The sequence below is a fragment of the Aedes aegypti genome, chromosome 1, assembly GCF_002204515.2.
Source record: "Aedes aegypti strain LVP_AGWG chromosome 1, AaegL5.0 Primary Assembly, whole genome shotgun sequence".
Taxonomy (NCBI): domain Eukaryota; kingdom Metazoa; phylum Arthropoda; class Insecta; order Diptera; family Culicidae; genus Aedes; species Aedes aegypti.
This window is the reverse complement of record NC_035107.1, coordinates 98271365-98296947: the sequence shown is the minus strand read 5'-3', so window position 1 is coordinate 98296947 and position 25583 is coordinate 98271365. Positions and strand designations below refer to the sequence as shown.

Below are 25583 nucleotides of genomic sequence, written 5' to 3'. Positions count from 1 at the left end.
ATACCCGAATAACAATCCCATACGAAAGAATAGCTTTTTTCGACGGAAGAGTATGTGTGATAACCACGCTTTTTTTAGGAAAGTGTCTAGCAGGGAGAACTTCAAGAAAGAATAATTTGAATGAAGTGGGTAGTTGCTCATAAGGAAGGTCCTTGTTGAGTTCACCATGTAATCTTACAATAAATTGGAATGTACTACACTAAATCGTGCCCATGACATCTTGGTAGCGAAATCTGAATCGAACATAGCCCCGTAAAGATTTCTGGGATGTGGAGGAGTTTTGGTTTAAGATTCGATACATGTCATAAGAGAGTAGTTTTAGGTGAAAATGTCGCATGTAATAACTAAGTGAACTGTTCCCGGGAACGACGTATAAAAAACTGATAAGTAGTGGAATAGACGCTTTCAATCGTCAGAAAGAGCTGCAGAGTCTAGTCGCATTCAGTTGAAGGTAGAATGAGAAAAGTTCAAAATTCCCAAATTGATGACGGATTCTGCCCCCTTGAAGCTTGATGCACGAAATTCCCAAAGTTGTCAGTATAGGCATGGTAGTAAAAAAATATGCTCCATATTGCTCCTTGGCCAATGGCGAAGACAGTCGGATTTAGGACAGTCAGATTAAAACGCTAACCGCAATAAGATTAAATTTATAGTTCATAGTAAAAAAAAAACACTTGGAGTGAAAATAGCACTTGCTGGGTATGAAGAGTGTCACTGGGTTCGGTTTTTGGGGGTTTAGGTTCTCATCGGACAAGCCTCGACCAAATGTAATGGGACTTTCATGACAGAGTCGTTTATCCTTGGCTTTTATATGCCCGTACCATCCATTGGGTGTTCTCTATAATAAAAAAAAGATCAACAAATAAATTCAATAAAACCAAATAAACTAAAATTTCGCATAATAAAATACTCCACCAGTTTCCAACAATGGACATTTTCACCTGCAGACAACTGCAGTCTGACAGTTTTCAAATTTTTCAACCACGCAATGAAACGATAATTGTACGGTTGCTATGCCTACTATCCATATTCGCCCAACAGAAGGAGCTAATATTTTTCTAGATCATTGATGCAGTATTTTCTCGAAATGATAGGAACAAATCAAAGCAATGCTGGATTGGGATAAGAGGAGTGTGCATTTTCCTTCTCCCTGATTTATAGATCAAAGCAACGTAATGCAAAGGAGATTTTGAAGACTGATTTTCATTACTCTTTCAGTTGTCTAAAGTTAGGCTTAGATCAGCACTCCCGTACAGTCACTTATATGCATGCGACATGTGTCTCAGCTCGCCCAGCGTCATAGGTGGCTATGATGCGCTTAGTGGCTACCTCCAAGCTATGTTGAAGAAATACAAGCAGTATTGCATGATATACTTCAGATGGTTAAAACACCAACTTTATTGATTTTGATCATGGTAGAATCTTTTACAATATTCTTCGCTATTACATCAAGTAGTGTTTTTGACATTCTGGGTCCAATTGAACGCGATCATCATTTTTCCTGAACCAAACAGTAGATGATGTGCTGTTGCTCATATGTTTGAGCTGAAAATCCCATGTTAACTTCAATTCAATTGCGCCAGCTCATGGAACGACCAAATGAGCTGAATTTTTCAGAAAGGCTTCGTCTAACCCCAAGGAATAATCCTGGAGAGTGCCCCGTGGAATTATACAACTTTATTTTTCTCCCATACTCAGCTGGGCCAGGCTACTAATCACTCAGAGGCCCCAGAGAGAAGAATGTTGAGAAGATTATGGAAGCCATTATTTGTCGATGAAAAATCTGATAATGGATCCATCCGCTATGGAGCACTAGTAACAATTACATTCACATGTCTGTATATCAAAGCTGACTAGCTGTCTCTTTAATGTTCAAACGGTTAGGTTTTGGCCACAAATCTGGGTTGTAGGTATACCGATATGCAAAAGGTGTTTACTTGAGGACTTGAGGACTGCTGGAGTACAGTAGAAGCAGCCATCAAAACGCAGCTGAGAGCAACGTCAGGTATGTGAGACGGAGTCGACGGAACGATTCGACGGGGAATGTAGGCAGATTCTGCAGGAGAATAATGCAGTGCGGGCGCTCATGCTGCAGCAAGGGGACCGGCAGAACGTGGATCGTTAAAGATGCAAACGGCAACAGCAGACCCTCATATTTCGGTAGAAAAAATGCCGCCTGGAGGAAACGGAGTGTAAGGAGATGGAACGGCTGCGCCGGTCTCTACAAACACGGAAATTCAATCAGAAGATAAACGCATCCCGCTACGGCCAAGTGCCTTGAGCCGAGATATGCAGGTGATCGAAAGGTGGGAGCAGCTCTTTGACGAACACCTAAATGGCACTGAGAGCACAGACAATAAAGATCGAGACGACGGAGGAAATACACTCGTCAGTACTGCAGAGGATGAAAACCAACCAGCCCCCACTTTGAGGAAGATTGATGATGTCATTCACCAGCTCAAGAGCAATAAAGCTGCTGGAAAGGATGATATCGGAGCTGAACTCATAAAGATGGGCCCGGAAAGACTGGCCATTTGTCTGCAACGGCTAATAGGCACAATCTGGGAAACAGAACAGCTTCCGGGGGAGTGGAAGGAAGAGGTAATATGCCCCAAATAAACAGAGGCGACAAGTTAGATTGTGAGAACTTTCGAACGATCACAATTCTAAATGCGGCCTTCAAAGTATAATCCCAGATCATCTTCCGTCGTCTGTCACCTGTAGTAAACGAGTTCGTGGAAAGTTAACAAGCCGGCTTCGTTGACGGCCGATCGACAACGGACCAGATCTTTACTGTATGGCCAATCCTCCACCACCTTTCAAATTTTTTAAGGCGGCATACGATGGTAACGAACGCAAAAAATCATGGACGAAAACAGCTTTGCTCACGAGATTGATAAGAACGACCATAGAAGGTGTGCAAAATTGTGTGATGGTTTCAGGCGAACATTCCAGTACGTTTGAATTCCACCGGGGACAACGACAAGGTGATGGACTTTCGTGCCTGTTGTTCAATATTGCGCTAGAAGGTGTTATGCGGAGAGCCGGACTGAACAGCCGGGGTACGATTTTTACGAGATCCAGTCAAATTGTTTCGATGATGATATCGACATATGAAAAGGTGGCAGACCTGTACACCCGCCTGAAACGCGAGGCGGCAAAAGTTGGACTGGTGGTGAATGCGATCAAGACAAAGTGCGTGCTGAATTCGTCTACCTTGGATCCTTGCTGACGGCTGACAATAACGTTTGCCGTGAATTACGAAGGCACATTATCAGTGGAAGTTAACCTACTCCACAAGAATTCCGCTCAAACGAGATTCATCCCCGCTTCAAATGTACTATATACAAAATGCTCATAAGAACGGTAGTCCTCTAAGGGCATGAAACGTGGACGATGCTCGAGGAGGACTTGCCAGCACTTGGAGTCTTCGAACGTCGGGTGCTTAGGACGATCTTTGGCAGTGTGCAGGTGAACGGTGTGTGGCGGCGAAGGATGAACCACGAGCTCACCTAACTCTATGGTGAACCCAGTATCCAGAAGGTGGCCAAAGCTGGAAGGGTACAATGGGCAGGGCTTGTTGCGAGAATTCCGAAAAGATGGTGTTCGCTTCGGATCCGGTTTGTACAAGAAGGCGTGGAGCATAGCGAGCTAGGTAGGCGGATCAAGTGCGTATCGATTTGGCGAGCGTGGGTCTGAACCGAGGATGGAGAGATGCGGCCACGTACCGTCAAACGGGGTAACTTGCAACACTTTTCAACTTCAAATGTAGTTGGACGAAAATTTTAAGGACTTAGATGAACCAAATACAATCTGGTATCCTAATCGCTACGTAAAGAATGCCATGTGGTATTTATTTTATTATACAGTGGGATTCCGTTTTTGGCAACAAAGTTGAAATTTTCAGTTGCCAAAAACGGAACCGTGCCAAAATCGGAACCCTTATTTTAAATTTTATTTTTCAACTATTGGTTTTGAAAACATCATTAGAATGTTATTACATTGACGGGGTTGGTGGTCTGATGGCTACCGCTTCTGCTTCATATGCAGAAGGTCATGGGTTCAATCCCAGGCCCGTCCCTTTCCTCGTACTTTGTAGTTGTATATCTCTCACTTGCTTCTATCTTCCATTCTAAATATATCACACTCAAACTATTCGTTCATAGCAAACGCTAGAACCAGAGACGGACAAGAAACCGTTTCCCTAACGCTTCCTACTTCCACGCGCACGCCTTTCTTACGCCTGATATATAGGCAGTCTGCTAACCACAAAAGCAAACCTTTCTGCCATGCCTTTCCCCCAATCCATACACTCCCGCATGAACTGACGTGGATGCAGTGGAATATACGGTCTACGTGGGAGTCAGTTCAATGCATCATCAATTCATCCCCCTTCCCCTCATTGGTCTGCATTCTGACGTGGCAGGTGCCATTGTTGCCTAAAAATAGAAGATCACCAGCACTTATACACTGAGGATGCCTGTTAGTCCCAAGCAGTCATTCGGTTGGTTCCTTGTGTAAGTGCAGCTGATCTGGCGATACTGGAGTGCATCCACGGGCGGCCAATCAAGCTCAAGCTCAAGCTCATCATTAGAATGTTATTACATCATCCTTGTGGAACCATATGGCATCAAGACTTCAGAACGGTTCACTTCGAAGCAGTTTTCCGTAATATTGTACTGTGCTATGAATCTATAGCGCCGTGATGTTAATTGTGACAAACGTTCTACATACTTACTTTTTACGCCTCAATGTCTTTAAGGATTTTCAGAAGCTTTATGTACACTATTTGTATGAGTGGACCATGTAAAATAAATAATCGCAAAAGTGACCTTTATATAAGAACTGAGCATTTTCCTAAAACTGTGTAAGAATACGAAAAAAAAATTAATACTGTTTTCATACAAAGACGTATTTACAAAACAAATGCGCTGGGTATTGCAAAACGGCATGAGTTTTTTTTTTGTTTAATGAATATTGAAAATCAGTTTAACTTTAAGGCTTTAGCATAAAATTTTACAGTATTCGGTAAGTTTAGAATACCCTCCTTTAATTTATGTTTCTGATAAAGTAAAGCATTTCATAATTAATGATTGACTGCAATCAAAAGGGCAAACATGACAACTAATCAAAAAAGTAATCTACAAGAAAACTCTAGGGCTCTGAACCATTTTGTTAGGAATATTGCTGCGATATTTCCGAAAATTCTCAAGTCTTCAATTAAAATTTTCAAAAATTCATTATTCTTAGGCTACCACTAGCACTCCTCAAATGTCTCTGGAAACCTTTCCAAAATCTACAAGAATTTGTCAGAAATATTCAAAATACCACTACAAATCCACATTATCCAGCTTGAAATTACCAGGATGCCATAGAAAACTTTAGAGCTTATTAGGAATCACAAAATTTCGGACTTAATCCTCAACGACCAATTATATATTCACAGGATCCCGCAAGAAACCCTCAGTGTTCGCTAGGAATCTGCAAACATTCTCAAGAATCCGATAAAATTTCTGAGAAGTCCCTTATGAACTAAGAACTCCCTAAGGATTCTCCAGGGTTCAGTTAGGAAATTCATAGTCCCAGATCGCAAGGAACATTTTAATTATATTGAGACCCGTATTCTTGATTAAAAATCTTGTATAAAACACATCTCTTAACCAATCTAACGTCTTAAAGAATCTCCAACAAATAGGGAAAGAAGCTCGTAGAAAGATTAATATACACATTAAAACCACAAACAAAATACTCTAATAATAAGAACAGTGAGCTAAAAAGGTGAGACAAAATTTAAAGTGTGAGTCATAGACTTTTTGTTGCCCTTATGTGCTTGTGTTTTGTTAAAACAAGCTGTGCCTAATCTGAAGAGAAGTGTTTTTTAGTGTATCACCAACTGGCAGACTTAAGTGGGCTGGTCACTCAGTATGAATGCCTAAAATATTAATCTCTAGTTGAGATGCTGGTGAAGATTAATGGCGTAATGAAACGCTGCGAATGCATGACCAATGACCATTCTGAAGTAAATTAGCACGTACGGGAGCTCTTAGTGGTTAATGATATTTGGAGGAATATCGACGAAAATAGAGCTCTAGAATGTAATCGGTGCGTATTTTACTTGCCATTCAGATAAATAAAGCAACAGGCACGATAATATTTACAAAAAATACAAATTTTTATGGTATTCAAAAATGTTGCCAAAAACGGATCCATTTTGTTGCCAAAATCGGGGGGTGCCAAAAATGGAGCATGCCAAAAACGGAGCATGCCAAAAACGGAATCCCACTGTAATTTGGTTTCCTGGAATCAGGAGAGGCTGAAAATATACATTTTTCATGCTACCCCTGATGTGGGGTAACATGCAACACACAATGCTGACTGAAGTTAACTATCAAAATTTTTATCAATACCATGTTTTAAATCATTAAATAATTAACCGCAGTAAAAGCATAACAACAAACAAAAACTAGGTACCATAATTTTAGAAAAATCATTATTATTGTTTGAATTATGAGTATGGACCCTATCCGAATAAAAAATCAATTGATTTTGTATTTTATTGGTTCCATAAGTGAAAATTTTAGCAAATCACAAGTCATGACGGCTAGTAGAAACCCATTCAAAAGTTTAAGTGCTATTTTTTTTATTAAACTGCAATGGTTTCGAGGTTTTGCTTCACATAACTTATTGTTTATTCATTTTTTAACCAAAATAACGTATCATATATTGATAGCAGGTCTTGAAATGGCCCCTGTTGGTCATTGAAAATAGCTATCTTTATATTTCATGCAAAAAGTTCCCAATGACAGATTTGCAAGTTACATTTGAACAGATTTTTTAAATTAATAAAAGTTTTCACGAAGAAAAAAATATAAATTCCAATAATAATTCCATTAATGTAACTTTTCTAGATTTTTATACCAAACGTGTAATAAGTTGGGTCAGGATCAGCAGTTTTAATGTAATTATACAAATAAATGGTCAATTTTGCTTTTTCATGTGTTTTTGATGACAAGCGGCAGAAAACATCTTGCCATTGAGATTAAAATTGCTGTTGCAAGTTACCCCACAAGGGTAGTCAAAAACGTTTTTAATTATTTTCAGTGTTTAAACGTGAAATTAACAAAACTTTTTTAAAGCCCATTTGTACACTGTTAAATACTGTAGCAAATAGCAAATACCTAGAATAATATTTATATCCCGGTTGTGTGGTACTGGAAACGATTTTCAGTCTTGTTTTTATACGATCAAATGTGTGATATGATTTTATCCTCCAACGAACCAAGCAAAATAGAAATAATACCAAAAACCTCACCAAAACCTCTCTACTTATATCTAAGGCCATTAACCGGTGTAACAAATTAGAATAATTGAACTTAATGCTTAAGAAAACATCAATTCAGTTACATGTCATTGTGTTGCAAGTTTCACCCCTGTTGCAAGTTACCCCGTTTGACGGTACCTAGTATTGTGGCGTGAAATTGTTGATTCATTGTTATCTGTCAACAAGAAACCCAGAATTATCACAACAAATCCATAAAGCCTTCAAGAATTTCCGAATTTCAACGGAAATCTGAAGAACCGGCAAGTTAGAATTCTCACGTAAACTTTAGATTTATGGTGGTCTAATGTACTGTATTGTACTCATGACTGGGCAACCCTCAGCGATATGAACTTCAAATAAACAAAAATGCAAGTTACTCTTAAACAGTATAGGCCTACCAAAAAAGCACAACTTTAAAATAATTTCGAAATACTTGCAAGTTAGGTGTACTCAATTAAGACATAACTATGACATCACATGACAGATATGTACGACCTACTGGGCAAGATTGCCCCCGAGCCACTAGCTCAAATGCTATCAATAAAGGCTCCATATTGAGAGTGAAAAGACAAATTTGATTGCCCACATATGGTGCACGGCAACAGATTCAAAAGTTGAAGGTTGAACATCTTCTCGGGTATGATTTGTCGCCATTTCCATCAAAAGAAAAAGAAAGACCATCATTAACTATGGAAAAATTATATAATTTAAATGGTAGGACAAGTTCCAGCGGAACCGTAGATCATCAAAAACGAAGAAGAACTACCCAAGCATAAAATGCGATGAATTGGGAATTTGGCGTGTAAACACGTTTCATTGAAAATCGAATCTGAGATGTGCCATTCGCGAGGACAACAAAAGACCATATGACCATCAACAGAGTTCCCTCTGTCTAAGTCCTTTAGTAATCGGCTCCGACTAGCTGGAACTAACAACTTGATGACTTGATGAGTTATTTAGTAATGATCATTCTCTATAACAACGGTTGCAGGATGAAATACTATATATTTTTACTTATTTTAGAGTAATTCTCGCGTAACATTACTAAAGGACCTATGTACAAATGAGAGATTCTCTCCTCTCTCGTTCTCTTTCGATTATAACAGTGGAACACTAAAGATTTTGGGAAGTTATTCACTATAGATCGAAAGTCAATTTCCTTGACTAGCGTTTCATACAAAAAACGCAATAGATGAGATTAATGTGACTCAGTTATTAATGAAAGAGAAAGTAAACAAAGAGAGCCTCTCAATGTTAGATAGGTCCTTTAGTAATGTTACGCGAGAATTATTTTAAAGTGTATTTGTGGTAAATGGTAACGTCCACGACTAAAAAGCAAAGCCATGCTGACGGTGTCTGGTTCAGATCTTGGAGTCTGGTTCGGCCTTGGATCTCTTCGTAGGGGCAATTTACTTAACTTCCCTGGGCATAAAGTATCATTGTACCTGTCATACGATATAATAATATGAAAATGGTAACTTTGGTTTAGGAAGGTCTCAGTTAAGAACTGTTGAAGCGCTAATAAAAACTCGCTCAGTCACAGTAGGCACGTAGTGCCAGAAAAGAAAAAGATAATGATAAACGATGCTCGATGCTTATATTATGTTCAAGTTAAAACTGAAATGCAACAAATCATGGAACACGTGTTATAAAATTCTGGATGTAAAACATTGGAAATATTTGTTCTTCATATCTTATAACAATCGCAGATAATTTTATATCAGTTTAAAATATTGTGTTAATATTTTGATATGTTTTGCTAGTCGGAATAGCATTGTGCAGCCATAGTGCAAGCTGTGCAGATGAGTAGACGACTTTTCCAAAGATGCTGTGAGCTGCAACGGCGGTGAGCCTCTGGGCGATGCCATATTACGACGACGGCTTCAGTTCAAAGAAGGTCAAGTAGATCGCCGTGTGTGACCCTCCCGTGTTCGCGGGGTCATCGATTTTAATGCTTTTACATAATCGCGTACCTTCGTTTGGCGTGCATCAACCAAAGCACGCGTGCGGTGCGATGTGACAAATGATTTTTTTCTCCTTCGTGCGATTTATTTGTGGGTGAAATACCTAGCGTTTCGTAGCTACAAGTAGGAGAAGATGGTTTGAAATTCCTACTCAAGCTCATTCGCGTTTCTGAAGCATTCAAAAACAGTGCTAGCTTGAAACACCAAAATATGAATGGAACAGAACGCATTAACACATGGGAATAGGACCAATTAAAATATTGGGTTAGGACGCACTGTTAATTCAACAATAATTTCTCAATAAGGCTTACTTGCAATGTTCGTTTTCTCTTCATCAATACTCTTTTCGTGGTATTACAGAAAACTGATGTACTTTTTGTGTTGTATGATCACGGATTGCCAAATTTAGCATTGTATGCTAAAAGCTTGGCAGATGGATGAAGTCAGATTAGCGCATTTTAAAGGAATAGTGTTGAAATTGTCATCGTTTTTTAGTGGTGCTCTGGTGTTCCAAATTTATTACACCGTTCTAATTCAAATTCCGGACACTCGACTTTGTATGCATTACATTTCTCACGAAATGTTTGCCATACAATAATCCAGTATTATACTTGAGAGTGTAAAAAGGGTATTATCAGATTTGTGTTTGATTCGGTAACGACAAATTCTACTAACTTCTATAATAACGTTCTAATAAAGTGGAATAGCAACAGATTGTAGTTCTATAGGAATGATATAATACTACTAATAGAGTGCTAAGTAGTTTCCAACTCGGAAAGTTCTGTAAATTTAAAATCAAATATTTAAAATGTAAACTCTCTACTAAATTCATGAATGCATTTTATACTACTTCACCCTAGGTACTACTTACCGGGTGGTTGGGACTTCTTGCTCCGGTGGTGGAACGTGCACATAAACGTGTTTGTGGATGATGGGGGCCTGCGATGGGGGACCGTACTCGGAGGTCGCTGAGCCATAGCTGTTGACGGATACCGATGGGAGTGGAGGTGGTCCATAACTGTAGCCACCGCTGGGTGGCTCTGGACGTGACGGAGGATATGGGCCACCGGGTCCTCCACCGCCGATGGGTGGCTCTGGGCGTGCCTCCAGCAGGGAGGGTGTGAGCGATGTGAACTGCGGGAATAACATTTGATTTATAAAATTGACATATATAGGACTATTTATTTTGAACCCATCACTTGCTAACAATTCATTACAGGGTGCAGAGCTACTTAGGCGCTTCATGATTCACTTTGGCATAGGTTTTTTCACAAAAGAATCGTCTTAAACTTTGCATTAGAAGCACTTTAATACGACGCATCTTCTTCTTCTTCTTTCTGGCGTTACATCCCAACTGGGACAAAGCCTGCTTCTCAGATTAGTGTTCTTAAAAGCACTTCCACAGTTATTAACTGAGAGCTTTGTTTGCCGAATGACCATTTTTGCATGTGTATATCGTGTGGCAGGTACGAAGATACTTCTATGCCCTGGAAATCCAGAAAATTTCCTTTACGAAAAGATCCTCGACCAGCGCGATTCGAACCCACAACCCTCAGCATGGTCATGCTGAATAGCTGCGCGTTAACCGCTACGGCTATCTGGGCCCGCATATCATGGCCAAATATGAGCTCAGAAGCTTTAAAAAAACACTGCCGAAGTGAACCAAAAATACCAAGAATTGGAACCGGCTCCCTATCCTATGTGCTATTTCAATTAAAATCTCTGACGATCGTAGACTAATGCGTCGAAAATTATTTCATCACCAAAGCCACAGATATTTGAATAAAAGATTCATAGCTAATAGCTTTATTTTACTTTTTTCGCATTTTTTTTCGTATGGCAGATACGGAAAACCATGACGTTTTACACCCATTAAACCCTTATATCTGATTCATATAATTTCAATATACACATTAGTAAGTCTGCAAATTTTGAAGTTTCTGCTCCCCTATACTTAAAAATTGTCAATTATGATAAAAATCATTCTCCCAAAATTTGAAGTGATTTGGAAGAGATTTGGTTGTGCACACGCCATTTGAAGTTTGTATGGAAATTACTATGGGAAAGGCAAACCTTTTGTGTTCAGTGCTCTAACTGCTCGTCATAATAATCTATGGAAAAGTGAACATACTCTGCTCATGTGAATTCGTCCCAGCAACAACTTTGCCGAAGACCACATTTTAATTGGACGTAAGGACAATTTGTTATCATTGAAGTCCAAATCATGCTGAGATGATCATTCAATTACTTTCAGAGCAACACTGCTGTTTTGCTATAGAACATAGTAGCCTGGATTACTTTGATCTATTCTACCCGCCAGGAACACCACTGTTGCCTGCCGAGCAGTTGGTTGAGCATGCAAAATGCAAACCCACTTTATGATTATGAATAGCAATTTATCCTGACGTCCAATCGAAATGTGGTCTTCGGCAAAGTTGTAGCTGCAAGGATTTCACATAAGTAGAACTTGTTAACTTTTCCATAAAATATTATGACGACTATATATATAGGGCTGAACACAAAAGGTGAGCGTTTTCCATAGTAATCTCCATACAAACTTCAAATGGCGTGTGCACAGTCAAATTTCTTCCGAATCACTTCAAATTTTGGGAGGATGCTATTTACCATAAAAAAAAATCGTTTAAGCATAGGGGAGCCAAAATTTCAAAATTTGCATCACTCTAATACACATACCTTTCCTTTTGCGTCATAACTAAAAATAAGCTTTGGAAAGTTGACGTACTTTTTTAATTTCCTACCAATATAGTTTAAAGTAATAGTCTCATTTTTCCTTCCTATCCATGAATCGCATCACCGACTAAAGGTACAACATCCCTCTAGTAATGATTGAAAAGAAGCAAAGATTTTCTAGGTCTCTAGCAACAGCAATCATTTCACGTTCCTTTCCCACTTCCACAGTTATTAACTGAGAGCTTTCTTTGCCAAAGTTGCCATTTTCGCATTTGTATATCGTGTGGCAGGTACGATGATACTTTATGCCCAGGGAAGTCAAGGATATTTCCATTACGAAAAGATCCTGGGCCGACCGGGAATCGAACCCAGACACCTTCAGCATGGCTTTGCTTTGTAGCCACGGACGCTAGTTAGCATTGCCTGATAATTGATAAAAATAAAAACAAAATTGATGCTTCAGTTTGACGTGATTTTTTTTTGCAGTGCGGGCCATTTTAGATACCGTGATGCATCAATACCCGGACGCTTAAGACGGCACAAATGTATAATATCCGTTTTGAATAGGTTTTCTTCATGACCAATTCAAATTATTTTATGCATCGAACAGTTTCATGTTTAGTCTAATTAAAAATGATAAATAATCTGTTATAAGTTATTTTTTTGCTATGAAGATTACTGAAATTATGGAGCTTGTCTTGTCCTTAAATCCGGACACTTGCAGCATATCATGTCTTTAAATCCGGACATTTCTGAACCAAAATCCGGACAGCTGTGTTTTACTATGGAATTATCAAATTAAACCATGTAAAACTTTTACAATCATCTCAATTTATCATGTCTTTAATAATTAGTCGATCTCAAATGTTCTATATTGGTTAAAACATTTATAAAATAAGCAATGTCTGTGGATCGGCTGTTTGAAGAGAATTTTTTATGGTTCTAGCTGCAACAATCACCGTTTAATTCAATTTTTGTACATTAAACTATGCAGCGAATTGATCAAATCACTTATTGCACGTGTTTTGATAATGTTGAAAGCTTTTTTACAGTTTTATTTGAAAATTATGTACTTACGTCATGAAAATATACGATTTCCACTTAATGTCCGGGTTTAAAACCACTTGGCTCCAATCCCGGACAGCTGTTTCTAGCTATTTTAAACGTTTGTTTGTTCAATATTTCCACAACGTGGTGTAACTTAATCCTCAAGCTACCTTTTGGGGCACAATAGTGTTGAAATCTTCACATAAATAGTATAATTTTAACACATTCTCGTTGACTACACCTTGGGGGAACTTTCGCCAGCTTCATCGCTAAAAACTACTGCACCGCAAAAAACGCAAGTCTAACTGCAGCAACTTAGTTGTTTTTGTTGTTTTCAATTATTTGGCAATGATAACTAGATTATAAATGAATGTAAAATGATTAGTTGTATTTAAAGCATAAGGTATGAATAAAAATAAACATATTAACATTTTATTTAGCCTTAAATTGATGAATATTATCAGAGTGTCCGGATATTGGTACCGTCCGGATTTTGATTCATCACGGTAGAGTCTCGACGAACGCACCCACAATGTTAAGTTAACAGTTGTAGGTCAAAATTACATTATTCTAGAAGTGTTTTAATGAAAATAGTGTACGAAACATATGTTTAGATATTGTGAAGCACTACACTAGTGACAAAACGTTAAAATAAGCTTTAAAATGTGAAAGAAGAGACTGTCCGGAATGGAAGACAAGTGGCTACAAATCCGGACATCGTTCAAAAGTGCTATGATTTACTTTCGTGAACTTATGATTGGAAAGAAAATTTAACAGGAATGTAGAAAATACAATCATTAAAAAGTTACAAGTGATAACAAGTGCTAACAAAATCAGTTTGACTCAATTTTTGATACTGAATAAACACCAAGTACCCAATCGTATGAGTCCTAAGCCAGTAGAGGTGATTGAACCATATATATTCTAAAATTTTATATTTATTAGCTTCGTAGATCAAACGCCTGCATCAAATATTTGATCAAATGATCACAATGTAGTAAAATAAATGAGTACAATACAATTTTCTGAATATCTTTCCAATAATTCATGTTACGATACAGGTGTCCGGATTTCGATTCATATGTGTCCGGATTTAAAACCATGGTATGCGTTAACTGTCCGGATTTCAAGACAAGACATGATTGATTGTGTTAATGGTTTTTTATCACATTAGGGGTATTCACTTAAAGTTGTGTAAAACAGCGTAAAACTGAAAACGCGTAATGACTGCAATGACTTATTTCAAACGAAATATTCCCATTTTGACACTTGAGTACTAATTCTAGCTGTCTATGAAATGAAAATTCATTATGTTTGCTGTTTAGTTTGGATCACATTGGAATAAATACGTTGGAATAAATGTGATTAGAGTAGTAAATTAAATATTCTGTTTAAGATCTCACGGATGTTTGGTAATAAAATGTATCAAATTGTACTGGACCGTTTAGAATATTGCAAGTAAAATAGAAGTGATGTGCGAGATTTTCTGAATGTGACCGAACGAGCATCCAGGAATGAAATATTTATCAATGATTGCGGAATAAAAATTCTATTTAAAATTTGTTGGGTCATTTTGTTCCGCGTTGTATTTAAGGTTTATATGCAACGAACCTAAAAACTTCAATTATTTCAAACTTGAATTCAAACCCTTGATGGCTGGATTTGACACCAATTTCGTGATAAAGACACGCTTTGCTCTGTATGCTAAAGGAGTGGTTAGATCTCTATTCTACAGTTTCCGCATAAACGCTAAGGCTTTTGGTTTACAATTTTATCTGTTGTAGCACTACATTTGTGTAAAAGGAAGAACCGTCGCAGGTCTACATAGAGACAGAGTTTTTCGCCTGCAGTTACATTAGTCGATCTCGTCCAGTAACCTGACCGGTACCTTCCAAAAACAGAAATTGTACGAATCAGCTCAATAAAATATAGAATAAATCTCTTGCAGTATCAGAGAGTAGCAGTTTTTGCACCTGCTTCCATAAAGCCTTTCCAAATCGATCAGCCCTAAGCAAATTACTGCAAACTGAGCCTAAATCTGATAAGAAATCTCCGTATGTATCTGATACTAGAATTAGAAAAAAAGAAAACAGAATGTTAATAAATATCAATCAATTTCCTCTTATTTGGCAAAAAGGTGAAAACCTAAGAAAACGAGTTCCTAGGTAATTGTTTTGTTGACATTCGTTTTGTTACCATCCCCACAGCGCTCTTGGATATTGAATTTCAACAATCTGAAATGTTTCATTTGCGGTTTAGGCGTTGACGTGAAATATTTGAAATTACCATTGAAATGTTGGAGCTTCTGGAGGATTCGGCAACCTACAAAAAATTGGACCGTGACCCAACCACTAGATTACAGAATCAAAACAATGAACTCATTGTAAGACTACAAAATCTGGGTTTGATAGACGAGCGCACTGCAAGGTGTCTCAAATCGAGGACAGCTGTCAGCCCGAGAATATATGGTCTTCCTAAGGCTCACAAAACCAATCTCCCTCTACGTCCTGTCGTACCTACAATGACTGCCCCTACTTATGAATTGTCTAAATTTCTTTCAAGAATCCTACAACAATCAATCAAAAATCCTCATAGCATTAAAAATTCGGAGGAGTTTTGCGAATATGTCAACAACCGCAACGTAGGGCCCGGATACGTAATGGTATCCTTTGACGTAGTATCACTGTTCACGAATATCCCGATAGAATTGGTGAGAAAAGGAATAATAAAACAGTGGAACAACATCAAGGAACATACAAACATTAACCTTGACCTCTTTTTGGAAATTGTGAGCTTTGTCATCAATGCCAGCTATTTTGTATTCCGCCAACAACACTACCAACAGATCACTGGTACAGCAATGGGCAACCCACTATCACCGGTTCTAGCAGAAATTGTTACTGGTGAACTAGTGGATACAGTTCTGTCCAATCTGGATGTGCAGATCCCCATATTGAAGAAATTTGTCGATGATTTCTTCCTTGTGCTACCTGCCAGCGAAGTGGAAAGGATTTTGCGTGCCTTCAACGACTATCACCCAAAACTACAATTTACGGCTGAATACGAAGTTGATGGCAGACTACCATTCCTGGACATGGTCGTTGTCCGTCACGAAGACCACTCGTTTTCCACTGATTGGTTTATGAAGCCGATTGCATCTGGGCGGATCCTGAATTATCACTCGCTACATCCAATGCACCTAAAAATAAATGTGGCATACAATTTCATCAAGAAGGTAAACACCCTCTCGACGATCAAAACACAGCAGCAGAAGAAGGAGACCGTGATCAGTCTACTAAGGCTAAACGACTACCCCATCTCACTGATAAACAGACTGATCAACCGAAGCAACCAAAGAAGAGCGATGACAACATTAACACACCCAGAAAATGCAGACAACGTAAAAATGTATAAATCAATACCATACATACAGGGTCTATCACAGCAGATCACAAAATACATACAAACATCAAATGAGTTTGATAATATTACCATAGTACATTATAACAACAATACAGTAGGATCATTGTATAAAGCTATGAAAGGGAGAACAGATGCATACCAGCGAAGTAACGTAATTTATTGTATTGGTTGTCAACAATGCGATGCCAAATACGTTGGTATGACAACCAATAAATTACAAACACGTATATACGGTCATAAATCTGATGTAAACCTCCTGGACAAAGTAATGCAATTAGAAAACACTTCAGACAGGTTACACAAACTGAGCAATCTGAAGGAAAGGACAGCAATGATGAACCACTGTATTAATAATGACCATAGATTTGACCTCCAAAATGCAAAAATTTTAGATAGTAGTTTAAGAGCTAGTAGACTTCCGATATTAGAGATATGCCACATAATGACAACACAAACTGTAAACAAACGGACAGATGTAGATGGGTTGCATATATGCTACACAGGAATAATGCATACATTGAAAAGATTATCACACGAAAACAGACACTGTAGAGATAGAATTGACACTAACACAAACCAAACAGATGAATCACAAAATGACCTAGACGAATGAACAAACTTTAAAGACGACTGAAGAGTGAAAGCTAGATAGTGACTATTATACAGTGAATTGTGGGCGAAAGCTTAGACAAGTGGAGGCGTATAGATGATAGTACTAAAATACCAAACTGTAAGTTCATATTCAGACACAAACCAGACCAAATGATATTTTAAAGACAGTAATTTTCATAGGACATCCCATCTTTTATATTACGACAACAGCACAGGCTAAATGTTTTTGGACAGTCGCGAATAATTCTTTGTAAGTTTTCGTTAGATGTTAAATTTTATTTTTTTTTTCTCTCTTCAAATGATGTAAATGTTCAATGTATTGTCTTTCGTCCAAATAAAATAGATCCCTGAAGAAGATCCAAATTGGGATCGAAACGTTGGAGCCAAGAAAATAAATTCGTGAGCCCTTTATAAGACTGCAAGCCAGAATCGAGTTCTTTAAATGAAATTACCAACTTTACACGATTTACGAAAGAATTTACGCCATTAAGTGAATACCCTTATTATCTTAACTTTAAACATAAAATACATCGTTTATACCAAGATCAGGTGTACAGCTTGTTGTGGCAATATCACACATCAATTTAATTCGAAAAATATTTGCTTAAATGGAGTTCGAACATTTGTCTTTACTTAAGCGTCCGGGTATTGATTCATCCAGTAAGCGAACAGTTCCATCCCTTATTCATTTGGATAGAAATGCAATTCTCACCCATTTCGATCAATCACGGAATAACAACCGTTGACATGAACAGTCAATCTACGCTATGCTATGCGAATTCCCCAAGGGATTTCCTGAGGAAAATTATTAGACATTTTTCCAGGAGCTCCTCCATATCATTGCTGAAATTTTTCAAAGAATTTTATCAAGTATATATACAGTTCTGCGATAATTTGATCCATGCGATAATTTGATCCGACTCTCTTCGCTCTTCAGATTTGTCACAGAACTCCTTCAGTAAAATTTACAATAATACTCGCAGGACTTTTTTTCTGGGTTACCTTTTGGTATTTTTTTACGGATTTCCTCTATGATTTCATTATAAGTTTTATTCAATAAAGTCCTTAGGGAATTTTTACAATTAACTCCTCCGCATATCGCCATGGATTTCTTGAAATATTCTCACGAGTATTATTCCTTGTTAATTTTGTTTTTCAAGGATCCGTCCGGGATCTTTCTCTGGATTTTGTCCAGATATTATTTATCCCCTATGTCAGCCGCCATACAGAATTTAAATTGCTCGGATCTGAGCATAACTTAATATGTTTAAATCAAATTTTGAAGATTGTTTCAGTATCATTTGAAGTTTCTTGTGAAATGAGAAAGTATAGATGAAATAAGAAAGTATAGAGTTATTCAAAAACATCTTTGGGTCGGATAGGGTTAAAACCACATCACTTACATTGAGAACTCATATAAATTTGGAAACGAAATGTTTTCATACAAAAAGTGAATAGACCCGTTATGTGTAATTAGTAACGAAGCACCAGGGGTATGAGAAATATATAATTAACCTAGAATCATGCTAAAGCCTCCAGAATCTTCTGAAATTTTGGACATAATCTACATAGGTTCTTAAATTAAGGAAGAAGGCCTCTGTAAGGGATACTTAAGCCAAAAAATCATTTCTTATTCAGCGACCAGTGTTTTCTAGTAGAAAACATTATTTTATTTGAAAAATCGTTGTCCAACTACGATGGAAGAGGAGAAGAAATCGACAAAAAACGATTCAATTCTGCTGGTTTGTTGTCACACGAACTGATAGTACCGTGGAGTGAAATGGGATCATAAATTCAATGCTCGTATACCGTAATAACAAGAATGTACGACCGCAACAATAGGACGCAATACCGCAATAATAGTTCAAAGGAAAATCTTACAATTATGTTGAAAAATGTAAGTTTGATCTTAAATTAACTTATTTTCAATTCCGTTGCAAATCAGCCTACTTTTTATAAACAGAATGGAAAACATAACGGCCTACTTTTCTTACCAAAAAAAAACAGAGCTGAAAAGTGATACTTTTCAGCACTAATATTAGTATCGAAGAGTAGCACTGTTCATAACTATATTGCAAGTTATCAAAATGACGTCGGATTTCATCCATACGTCTTTTATTCAATTGTTCTGAATTTCTAAATCACTTAGTCAACTAGGTTCTGGTTCTAGGAAAATTGAATGAGCAATAGAAGTGTGAAAACGGCTTTTTCGTAATTTCAAAAATGTTGTATGCAACTCGTTGCAAAACTCGATTTTTTCGGCACTCGTCGTATTTATCCAAATAGTTGCATAAATAACTATTGTCACTTCATTATACCCCAGATGAAGGAAAGTTTTAACGATCCGCAGTGCAAAATACGACAATATTTATGTTTTGGACACTGGAATTCGATTTGAATTGCCACACCATCCATTAGTCCTCCATAATAGGACGGATATCCTACCTATAGGAAATGTTTCACACAAGGTTATCAATAGAAATGCAATATATATCTAAATGAATATGGTATGCCCTCTTCAACATCTAATCCAATTTCTCTCGCCGTTCCCTTACGGTACCTATCCATCTAGTATTCATTGCTTTCTTCTCCATGCTCCCTCTTACTTCGAGCAAAATGGACCGATATGCCGATAAACAAATTCACTATCTAAATGAAAAAAAAAAATAAAACGATTTAAATAAAAAAATCTTCTTCTATTTTGCGACAAATTAAAAAGGGGTCTTTACGGAATCTTTCAACTGCAATTGATAACTGAAATATATACAGCCATTCCATTAACCGATCTAGTGGGTCACCGAATTCCTTGAAAATTTGCTATATTGTTCCTTATCCGAAATAAGGATACACGTGTTTTTGATTTTTTTTTTATTAGAGTGACCACTTCCAAAATAAGGTGACCAAAAAACAAACGCGATTTTGCAAAATTTGTATTTTATTTAAAAATCATAACTTTTGAACCGCTTGACCGATTTTCAATTTTCTTGGACGATATGAAAGCTAAAGATTAACGTTTCAAAACATAAAACTTTACAAAAAAAAAGTTCTTTTTACAAAAAAAATCAATAATATCCGTTTTTCGTGTTTGAAGGCTTTGAGACCAAAGGGGCTATTGCTGTTCTCATGTTTTATTGGAAGTTCAGTAAATTTTACGTTTAACGTCAAATTTTCAGCGATGTATGTTTTTTTTTTTTAGATATATATTTTTGAAAATAAAAAATTAGTCATTTTTCATCGGCACACACTGTAGCTCTCAGCGGAACAGATTATTTTTATTTAAAAAAAATCATTACTTTTGAACAGCTCAACCGATTTCCAATCTTTTCTATGGGATGAAAGCTTAAGATTTCAAATTTTCATTAAAAATATAGAACTTAAAAAAAATTTACATAAAAATATATAAACAATTCTTTTTTTCTATCTTTATTAACGAGATTTTTAGCCCAGGGCTAGTTCTAATTTTTTAGAAAATTTTTATATTTTCTCATGTAAAAATTTTTTTTTAGAGGTTTTAAGAGTTTTATATTTTTTTCTGAAGAGTTGACATCTAAAGCTTTCATTCCATAAAAAAGATTGGAAATCGGTTGAGCTGTTCAAAAGTTATGATTTAAAAAAAAATAAAAAATCATTTCCGCTGAGACCTACAGTGTGGGCCGATAAAAAAGGACTGATTTTTATTTTCAAAAAAATTTATCTCAAAAATTAAAAAATATACGTCACTGAAAATTTGACAGTAATCGTAAAATGTATTGAACTTTCAAGAAAAAATAAGAACAGCAATAGCCGTTTGGTCCCAAGGCTTTCAAAACACGAAAAAATGGAAATTATTGATTTTTTCATGTAAAACACAATTTTTTGTGAAATTTTATATTTTTCTTGAAAAGTTAAAATCTTTAGCTTTCATTTCGTCCAAGAAAATTGAAAATCGGTCATGCGGTTCACAAGTTATGATTTTTGAAAAAAAAATTTTTTTTTTTGCAAAATCGCGATTTTTTTGGTCACTTTAATAAAAAAAATCCAAAAACACGTGTATCCTTATTTCAGATTAGGAACAAAATAGCAAATTTTCACGAAATTTGGTGACCCACTATATCGCTTTTTCATGGAATGGCTGTATATCAGTACTTATTTCAAAAATATGAAAAATAAATATATCAACTTGAATGCAGAAATATTCAGATTTTCATCCCAAAAACTTTCAAAGTTATCCCGTTTTACTGTAGTTCGAATTGGTTGAAATTTGATTCATTTCTCAAATAGTTTCAGAAGGCTGTTCAAAGGCAAAAGTAAAAAACAAACAGTTTTTTTGATTTTATTTAAAAAAAGTTTAGCTGTGAATGGTTAGTTCATTTGTCAAAGTCACTTTTAAAAGTTACGCAAATTCGGAGAACACACCAAACACCCACAACTTACCATTTTTTAATTACATTAAAAAAAAACTTTACTTACTTTTGTCTTTGTCAGCCATCTGAAACTCTGCAAAATAAATGCAATCTAATAAGTTCACTGCAGACAAAATTCCGTCGTAGTTTGTCATACGAAATTAACCAATTCCGACTAGGAGTTGTTGAGGTAAAGTGGGAAATCATTGATTTAACGTTTTGGCTACAATTTTTAAATATATCTCCAAAGTCTCATAAAGTTTTACATATTTCATATAATTCAAGTCAAATTTTGGCACGAAAAAGCTGTTAAGTATTGAAATGACAATGAAATGAGGAAAATATTAATTGAAACGTCAGTCCGACGGTTTTTTAGAATTGAAAATAGGCTATAAACCATATTTATTTTTTAAGAAAAACCGAAACCCGATGGTTTTCAAAGAACTAGTATTTGAGATGAAGCATATAGAAAATATTGCAGTATATGTTGGCTCAATGACATCCATAAGCGCCATCCGACCTTGTCTCAAAATCTTAACTGTACAAGAATAGTCAGTATTGGATTATGTCTATATATTATACTTGAATGATAAAAAATAATGGTCAGGCACTAAATCAGTTAGGCAACACGTTATGCATTGCATCAAATCGGATAATTTCCATACAAGATATCTTGGTGTACATTTGTCCGGAAAACAAAATTCTGTTAACCTTTGTAAATCTGTTAGGGAAACGAAGGACAACGTTGCTGCCCGGAATCCATCCATGATTCCGTTCAAATCATAACTGAATAATCGTTTACTTTCTAGTTGACCACTTTACCCCAACGAAAATGAAGGGATGCATTTTTGCATAAACCTCCAATCTCAATATGAACATATTAAACATATTGATAGGGTAGAAAGTTAAACACAACACTAATGGATAAACACTTTCAATTTCATCTCCGAGAGTTACCAAAATGTTATTATTCTTAGGATGTCCACTTTACCCCTAACATCCCTACCAGAAACTGTTATATATAGCTCTAAACATGGGCACTTTGTATAGAAAAACAGCCTTTGATAACTAACTTTTGATACTACTAAATACATTTTACCTTCCCAAAAACCCTGACGAGGACAATAATCTTTAATTTCAGAAAACTTTGGTAAAGAAAATTCTCAGTTAAAGTTCAAATTTTCAAGAGCACGATTCTGGAAAACCAAACATCTGTTTAAGCTGAAAACCTAATCGATTGGTCACAACCAGCTAGTGACCAATCGATTAAGTTTTCAGCTTCAATGAATGTTTGGTTCTCCAGATCCATGCTCTTGAAAATTTTTACTCTGGCTTCGATTCATCTTCACCTTAACATCAACAAAATTACAAGAATGTAGGTTGCCGTGAATCGCATGTCAGCCCCATCTCAAAGATAATGGACAGAAAAGTTTTCAAACTTTCCATACGAAAATTTAAAAAAAATCTAGAAGATTGAAACATGTTTGAATTTCAATTAAACTTTCATTACACTGCGGAACACGTTTTTGTCTCCAGCATAGAAATACCTCTATTTACTTAATTAAGGGTTGCTGAATCCATTGCCGTTTACAGAAATATCATAGCACGTCTAGTTTTTGAGATATTAGTTGTTAAAAATGCAAAAATTGACTATTTTAGCCAACTTGCATGCAAGTTTGCCAGCTTGTAAGGCAATTTATTCGCTTAATTTGCCACAGAATTCAAACTTTATGTGTATAACAATACTTATCATCAAAGTTTATAATACTTTTTATGCAGAAAAGTTATTTTTTGATGGTTTAGAAAAGTATTGTATTTTTCCATATAAGAGAAACGAAGAATTTTGTATGGAGACTGCAAGCATGTTGAAAAAATCGGTTTAATCTTAATTTAATCGTGAAATTTCAACCAAAATGTATCTAAAACGAAAGTTTAAGTCCTCTTTTGCATGTTTGGTGGATAAGATCACAAAAAAGTTTGATAAAATATACTTCAAATTTGAGGTAAACATCAATAAAACCCTTGTTTTATACAAATTTGGTGACCTGTAGCTGAAAATTGTGACGTGCTGGGAAATTTCTGAGAACGGCATCAGATTCAGTAACCCCAAATCTACTAGAGACACATAATTTGATCCTTGAGACACGCAAAAATGTCATTTTTATTGCGCTGTGTTATTTGCTTATCACTCTTTTACCTTTCCGAAAAAATATATAAATATGATCAAAATATGTTCCAGTTTTGAGTTACACGGTGCGAAAATCTGTAGTGGGACTAATATGCGATTATTTTTATTATGGTGCAATTCGGCTTGGTATTTTTTGATGATGTTTCTGAACAAAATATGGATTTTTGTTAATACAGCTGAGAGATCACTGGAAGGCATGTTGTTAAATGAAATCAAATCAGTTTTTAAATGCAGATGGTACTGACTTGCGAATCACGACAGTGAGGCGCCGTCCATAAATTACGTAACGCTCGAAAGAGGGGGAAAGGTTCATGCGTTACGACCAAAACAAAATTTTGAAAACTCTCGTACAAAAGACAGGCGAAGTCAAAACATATAATTTTAGAGAAACGTAATATAGAGATGCCCATAAGAAGACAGAGAAAGAACATTTATCAAATATTCTCAAATCTTATGGCTTTATAACAATGCTTAAACTTACCAAACTATCATTAACAAAGATATTCTTTAGTTTTTGCTACAAGGATATTTATGAACTATATTAATCCTTCACTATTCTGCGTCCATGTCTAACAGACATCCTGTATATGAAATGAGCTTAAATTTAACGTTTGATGGCTGTGATGTATTTTGTTCATAATGCGATATTGAAATTTCAAATTGTTCACCATTTCAATGATTTTTTATTAACTTATTCTTTTCCAAGCCACTTTCCAAATCACTTTAGATTGTTATATCGATTCATTGATAAAATAAGTTTGTTTTGTCTTAGTTCACTGATTGTTCCATGATCTGCTGATCAGTTTTTAATTTTTTGTTTGATCATTCCATCAAATTCACTTTTGTACTTCTTCCAGGTATTAGATAAATTCATCGAATAATGACACTCACCACTGTCACAATTCCAAGCATTCTGACGATCATTTTTGAAATTCTTCGATCTACGTTGATACTAAAACTTTACTATAGAACTTCAGTCCGTAACTTCTCTAACGTCACTCCAAAAACCACCCCGATTTGTACCACAACGCTTCGCACTTTGTTTCCGTCGCTTTAATCCAACCGCTTACACCGCTAGTACAACACTAAACTGGTGTGGAAAATAATGATCTGATTTATATATGGAAAAAAGTGTACCGCCAACTAAACTACAATTGCTATATTAGCAGACGGTACCGTCTGCCTCCCTCGTCCCTTCTGGGGGGTGGTACACAAGCCCCCCATATCGTGTGACTCATTCCCATTCAGCAAGAAGCACCTAACGAACGGAAAAAGCAAGAAGACGACGACGCATTATGGGCCATAAATAAATGTAACGCGACAAAATTTCAAGCAGTTTCATATGGAACAAAAATCAACCTAGAAGTAAATTAAAATCAAACATAACCACTATTAAAATTTTAAAACGCATCGTTTGTACTGTACACAACCTATGACAAATTTATCTTTGATATTTTTAATCTCTATAAGTTTTATGGACTTCTGCGGCGAAATTTTGATTTTTCGCCCATAGTGCGACGGCGGTGAATTCGAAATGAAAATCTGTAGCAGACGAGAAGCACGATGGGGAAAATCTAGCTTGGTTGAAAGTGAATTTGTCTGCTGGATCATTTCAGGTTATTTCAATAGCAATAACGACTGAGTCGTGGTGGTCACTGTGTTTCTTAAATTCTTGAGACAAATCCCAGACGTGGAGATCATGGAGCAGCAATTAGTCGATCGATGGTCGCTTAGTCGTGATTTGGCAGGCGTTGATTGGAGCACTTTAATCCAATTTTGATCGAACGCCACACTTCTCTTCGCCACCCCTAATAGATCCTCATCATATCATAGTGAGCTATGATTCGGGTGATCGAAATGGGTCACTCGTGTGACGTTAGTTTGATGGATTTGACAGAGCGTTATGGGGCTGACGTTATCGTGTGCAGAGGTTTCCATTCCGTAATAGTTTGCAA

At 36.5% G+C, this 25583-nt stretch overlaps 1 protein-coding gene across 1 annotated transcript in view; it reads right to left on the bottom strand.

Moving 5' to 3' along the window:
- Nucleotides 1-24720, bottom strand: part of LOC5571995 (vegetative cell wall protein gp1) — a 44116-nt gene extending 19396 nt beyond the window's left edge. Inside the window, exons 1-2 of the mRNA XM_001660051.2 lie at nt 24520-24720; nt 10157-10419 (exon numbers count right to left, since the gene is read on the bottom strand). Coding sequence (XP_001660101.2) covers nt 10157-10419; nt 24520-24552 — 296 coding nt within the window. The 5' untranslated portion in view covers nt 24553-24720. The remainder of the gene's footprint in view (nt 1-10156; nt 10420-24519) is intronic.
- Between the last annotated feature and the right edge of the window lie 863 nt (nt 24721-25583).